Genomic DNA, 6,336 nt, shown 5'->3' on the forward strand with positions numbered 1-6,336 from the left:
ACAATAATTTGCTCATAGAAAAGTCCAAATTCAATCTTTTGGAGTTTCAATAAAGCACATAAGACTTTTTTTGGTTTAACAATTTAAACAGAGTGGCAATTTAAAACCGCTCTTTGTGACAGCATGACAAGACTATTCTTAAACATGAAATTCTCACTCATTAAAATCTAATCTTGTTCTATGTTTGAGGGGAAACAAGGTAAGGAAATGTGTCCGAAAAATGGGTGACCATCCCTCTGTAGTGTCAATTGCAGGTTTATTTGCAGCTCAATTCAAGACATTTACATAGCAAATCCTATGAATCCGTCCATATTTCAAATCCCTGGCTTTGTGCATGTTGGGTAAACACGTAAAGCATCTAGGTGTTACTGGGCAAGGGTGTGTGAGTGTGTGCAGGTGAGTCGGTATTGATTAAAATCCATGTGGGGGCTAAACACGGAGGTCATAAGGGCCCAAATAAACTGCATGCCTCTGAGTCTGGTATTGGCAGGGAGGGACATCAATCAATTTGACAGCCAATGGCTGTGTCAATGAAGCAAGAAAGCTCTGTTTTACAATCCGTAATTAAATTTGATGGCATGGCCACTATGTATGATGAAGACAGTTTCCTGAGGCTCTGAAATGAAAGCCATGATCATTTTAAACCAGTTGATAAGAACAGAAACTAGAAAGAATTTCTTTAGATTACACATGACTGCATGCAATGAATGACGTGAGATTCTTCTGCACAGTGCCGAGCTATATAATATTTACTAAGTTGTGATAAGCACTAAATGTTCAATTAGAATTGTACTATGCAGACTCAGCACTTCAGAATCTGCATGCTTTGAAATCTGTCAAATTTCACACCTCCTTGGATTTGTTGTGTACTATTACCACTGAGGGTTTACTGGTACAATTATTTATAATGGACTGCTTCACAGATGGCATATACTTGGTGGATTTCTATCATGGATCCATGCATGCATAAAGAAAGCTCTAATGTGCACCCTTTACCTTCGCATTCCACCAAGAAAGCCTTCATCTCTCTATTCCCAAAAAATAATTAGCTACTACCTTTACATGGGTAACTGATGAGTCTGACTCCTCATTTGTGGTATTCCGCAGTCAAATATTTGTATATTTTGTATGGTCAATTATTTTGTATTTGTAAAATAAACTGAATTATTCAAAGGTCAAAAAATCAAACTGTCAGATTTGTCAGTGAGTATGTTCACATGGACAACAATAATCCGATTTTAACACGATTAAGACAATACTCTCTAATTAAGAATCTACCATGTAAACAGAGATTTTTGATTACCTTAATCCGGCTAAAGTCATATTCGAAGTAAAAGTAAAAATCGAATTAAGACATGTGGAGTATTCCTATTTTAGTCACATTACTGAAGTGCAGTATAGACAAGTACACACCTTAATCAAATTATTACCGTCGTGTAGGATTTTTCGACAGGATACACACACAGCAGTTTGATGGCAAATAAAAGAGCTTCAACACCGCCATCGCCTGTATGCACGTTCAAATAATTAACTGCATTTGAAGCTTTCATAAAATTAAAAATGAAACACCCAAAACGGTACATGGCATCATCACAAAGAGGAACTATATGTTTATACGTGAAATTCCGGAGGGGACGTCGGATGGCGTCACGTGGGGACGTAATGACGTGTGCCATTAATCGAACTATGTACTATAACATGTAAAACGGGAACATGAAAGGAATATTCTAAGAGCAGCTCATGTAAACACCATAATCATAATATTGGATAAATCATTAGATTACTGATGTCCATGTAAACGTAGTCACTGTCTGACCGGCTACGAGGTGACTTACAGACTTGGAGGACTCGATCGAGCCGGAGGAGAGGGTGTCTCGACTGCTGCGGCTCTTGGAGCTGAGGTGAGGGGAGGAGGAGGGGGAGTCGTCGATGTAGGGCAGAATGTCATGGTGTCGGCGCTGCTCCTCTGCTCGGTCCGCATCGTAACCGTAGGTGGGCGGAGTGCCTGTAAACGCACCATCTGTGAACAGAAGGAAAAAGAGGAATGCAGTTGACAAAACCAAGTGGAAGAACAGCATCATAAGGAACATAAAATATATTTTGAACCATACTTACTAGAATGAACTGCACAGACATAAAACTACTGATTGGTAAACAACAGTATGTAATATTAGAGCTCATGCCCCATGTCTTAATGTCATCAGCTAAGAGAGTCTGTTTTAAATTCTCAGTGGTCAATTGATTCAGTTTAAGTGGCAGTCTAACATTAGCCTAGAGCTCTTAAAGAGCAATGAGATTATGTTTGCAGTGGGTTTTAAGTCTTGGTATTAATGCAGACATGCCAGAACTTTCTGTATACATCAAGATCACACATAACTTTATGGCTTAAAGAGTTTCCCCCACCAGAGGAAGAGACATAAAGGAAGACAAAAACGCTCTCACTCCTGTAGGACAGCAGCCCAAGTTCCTTCTTCATGAACCGGTTTGGCCATTAAGCTGCTGGCAGCCACACCAGAGGATCTCATATTTATTCAACACAAGCTCTAGTTAGAATTAACTGTTTTGCCCTCATATAAGACAAGCACATCTGCTACCCTCTGGAAGGAATACGCAGGACACTAAAAGGTTAGTTTTTCCAAACCTGCATGAACTCAAGTTGTTCCAAACCAGTATGAATTTTTTCTTCTTCTGCACAACACAAATAATATATTTTAGAAGAATATGGGTAACCAAACAGTTGCTGGTCCCCCATTAACTTCCACAGTATAAAAAAAACTTAAGGATGAGTAAATGAAGACAGTTTTTATTTTTGTGTAAAACTATCCCTTTAAGTTCTTCAAAAAGGTGACAGCAAAAAATGCACTGTCAATTCAAAGTCATTGCTGATGAATCCCTCCCTTGTTTTCGGAGTTTCCTGCTGGCAGGTGGGAAAACTCCTGCAGTTCTAACCAGAGAAATGGCTACGGAAACATTTTTTCCCCACCACACAGAGAGAGGATGGGCAATGTGAGCATTTACTTGATGTGGAAAACAGGTTTTCATAGTCTTTAATAAAGTTTGCTAATTGCACAACTTGTTTACTAATATGTATGACCTGCATGAACATTGATCATTTTGCTTACTATGAAATAAAACTTATTGAAGAGTCACTGAGTTATTATATTTCTACAAATAAATATTATGATCATGAAAAATAATATATACACACCACCATTCAAAAGTTTGGGATTTGTTTGAAAGAAGTCTCTCATGCTCACCAAAGCTGCATCTATTTGATTAAAAACACAGTAAAAACAGTAATAATGTGAAATATTATTATTATTTAAAATAACGGTTTTCTATTTGAATATATTTTAAAATGTAATTTATTCCTAAGATGGCAAAGCTGCATTTTCAGCAGTCATTACTCCAGTTCTCAGTGTCACATGATCCTTCAGAAACCATTCTAATATGGTGATTTGCTGCTCAAGAAACATTTCTAATTATTATCAAGGTTGAAAACAGCCTTAGTTTTCATCCTCCCACTCTTGTCTCTGTCGTCTCTCACACTCTCCCTTTCCTCCACTCTTTCTTATCCCTTCCCGCAGATGTCTGCTGCTATTTGGCCGAAGGAGAAGCATGCCATGCACATCTGGAAATATCGTCATCATCACCACCATAATTATAAAACAAAATCAGACACACTTCCAACCTCTTTGTGAAACCTAGACACACACTTGTGCAGTAACAACAAACAAGAGTTCCATATAAAGTGTGGACCGTCCCAGATGATTGCATTTTCAGCAATGATTTGGGGAGAACTCTGGTGACATGATAAAATGTGTTAAATGTAACAAAAAAAGCTACAATAGCTGAAAGCATAATAAAATTAAACAAAATATTTAATTTAAAAAAAAGCATGGACATTTAAATTCTACAGAAATCTGTGGGCCTGCTCATGGGGAATAAATCCCAGGATCTCTCTGTGCTTGGTCTTCTCCGGTGTGTTAATACAGGGTTATTCCCTGCAGGATGAAGAGCAGATTGAAACCTACAGCATGTGGTCCCTCAGCGGCCAACGGGTTTATGGGAAGTGGGGAAGCCTTGGAGATGAACTCCTGCAAAACTGACAAAATCTCTTCAGCATGTGTGCCAAAGGGCTTCAGAAAATCCTATCATTTGGGTTTGAAAGAAAAGGAAAGAATTTGTGGGAGGAATTAGGGTGCTAATGTTTTTGTGAGTGCCGACATCTCCTTCAGGGCTCTTTGTATAGAGAGGTGAGGGTAGAGATGGGGGCTGAGATGTTGAAGAGGTCTGCATCTGCCAGATAAATTAAAGACACGCCTTCCTCCTCCCATGTGTCACATGTTCCATTAAAGTCTGGAAATAAAAGTGCAGAAAAACGTGTATGTGTGGTACCCATGAGTGGCCGGCCTCTAGGGAGGAGAAAAAAAACTGGGAAAATAAATGGAAAATGACACATCAGGGATAAAGAAGTCAGTCCATTTTCTTCCACACAGTCGGTTTCCCTAAATATCCAATTTTCAGGCAATTTAATACCCCCACAAATGCTTTTCATGGAACTTACGTAATTACCCATTTTACATTGTGATACAGTATAGCCTGGTTCGTTGTTCTGTTACATCGGATTGCTTTCTCACTAAAACCGAACCGCTCCAGAGTTTGTTTTCAATCGAGCCGACCGATTGTTTTGGCGCGGATCCGAGCGCGATTGTCGTGTTCACATATCCCCAAACGAACCGAGCTAAGGGGGGAAACATGCCAGTTTCCGAAACAACGGGCCAGGTGTGAAAGCACCCTAAACGAGTCATTTGTAAATGAGACTACACTGGTAATGCTGCATGCCTTTGATTCATAAAACCAGTTCATAAGAGTCAGTTGTTTGTGAGTCTTGTTTCACTGGTTGTGCTGTATGTTTTTGATAAAAAAAAAAAAAAAGTTAAGTTAAAAAGTGATGCGTTTCATTGAGACACTGATTACGCTATATATTACTGATTCAGTAAAAAGAACCAGTTTATAATAGTCATTTGTTTGTTAATCGGATTACACAGGTTGCGCTGCTATGTTTTGATTCACTAAGAATAAAATGTTCATAAGAGTCATTGTCTTTAAATTAGGTTACACTGGTTGCGATACATGTTTTTGATTTACTGAAAAAGAGTCAAATGTTTGTGAACTGGATTACACTGGTCATGCTGTATGTTACTGATTCACAAAAAATGGTTCATAAGTGTCATTTGTCTATGAATCAAATTACACTGGTTGTGCAGTATGTTTTTGACTCACTAAAAAGAACCAGTTCACAGGAGTCACCAGTTTGTGAAATAGATTACATTGGTCACACTGTGAGTAACCGATTCACTAAAAATAACTAGTTCATAAGAGTCATTTGTTCATGAATCAAGCTATACTTGTTCTTCTGTAGGTTTTTGATACACTGAAAAGAATGAGTTCACAAGAGTCATTTGTTTGTTAATCAGACTACACTGGTCACGCTGTACATGCAGCCTGCAAAGCAATAGTAATCCCTGTCTAAACAAACACTACCAATTTAGTAACAGAGTTTTCTTTATCTTCGGTTGTCCTGTTTTCTTAACCAATAGAAATATTGCATTTTAAAACACAATGTACCAAGCATTCCCAGGAGGTTGTAGAGGCTGACTAGGATTATACTGGAGCTCTTCACGATGCTCTTAAACACATGACCGCTTCCCCCTAATGCACCATCAGTACTACGTGATATCCTGGATCTGGAACGGAATGTCATTAATTTATCTATGCATTACCTTGTGTTTTACAGTCCTCATCTAGCTTTCATGAAATGTTCCTTTCCCATCTGAGGAAAGATATAGAACGCAGAAGAGCATGTTATAGATGAATAAAACAGGCTGATTTATTACAAAATAATAAATCTCAGATCAGTGCCCGTTATGGTGTTAAATCTATTCCAAGCCTTCACAGGTTCTTTCATCCACCACTTGTGTCACCAAACAAGTGTGTCTCAGTCAAAAATAGCTTTTTAAAAAGAATTGTACAGGGGTGTGTGGGGTCACCGGTAGGGAGAAAGGTTAAAAGTGGCCTGTTGTGTGCTAATGTATCTCAAGTTTCAAACGGCATATGGCTCTTGGTGCAGGTCACCAAGGAGAAGTTTGAAAAAGCTGAGTCAGCCCTGAACATTAGCACTGGAAAACCACATGCTCTCTGTCTCTCATTCCACTTCCTATCTCTATATTCTTTCTGTAGTAGATGAGTAGAAGGGTCAAAAATCTATCCTGTTGCTCATGAGTGCTGTATCTACCTACACTCTAACTATGATGATAACCTTGTTGGAAAAAA

General features: G+C 38.6%; 1 protein-coding gene across 1 annotated transcript in view; it reads right to left on the minus strand.

The window, feature by feature from the left end:
- Positions 1-6,336, minus strand: part of LOC107556943 (breakpoint cluster region protein-like) — a 102,650-nt gene that overhangs the window by 41,273 nt on the left and 55,041 nt on the right. The window contains exon 2 of the mRNA XM_016240211.1: positions 1,836-2,020. Coding sequence (XP_016095697.1) covers positions 1,836-2,020 — 185 coding nt within the window. The remainder of the gene's footprint in view (positions 1-1,835; positions 2,021-6,336) is intronic.

This window comes from Sinocyclocheilus grahami, unplaced genomic scaffold (assembly GCF_001515645.1).
Source record: "Sinocyclocheilus grahami isolate Dianchi unplaced genomic scaffold, SAMN03320097.WGS_v1.1 scaffold584.1, whole genome shotgun sequence".
Taxonomy (NCBI): Eukaryota; Metazoa; Chordata; class Actinopteri; order Cypriniformes; family Cyprinidae; genus Sinocyclocheilus; species Sinocyclocheilus grahami.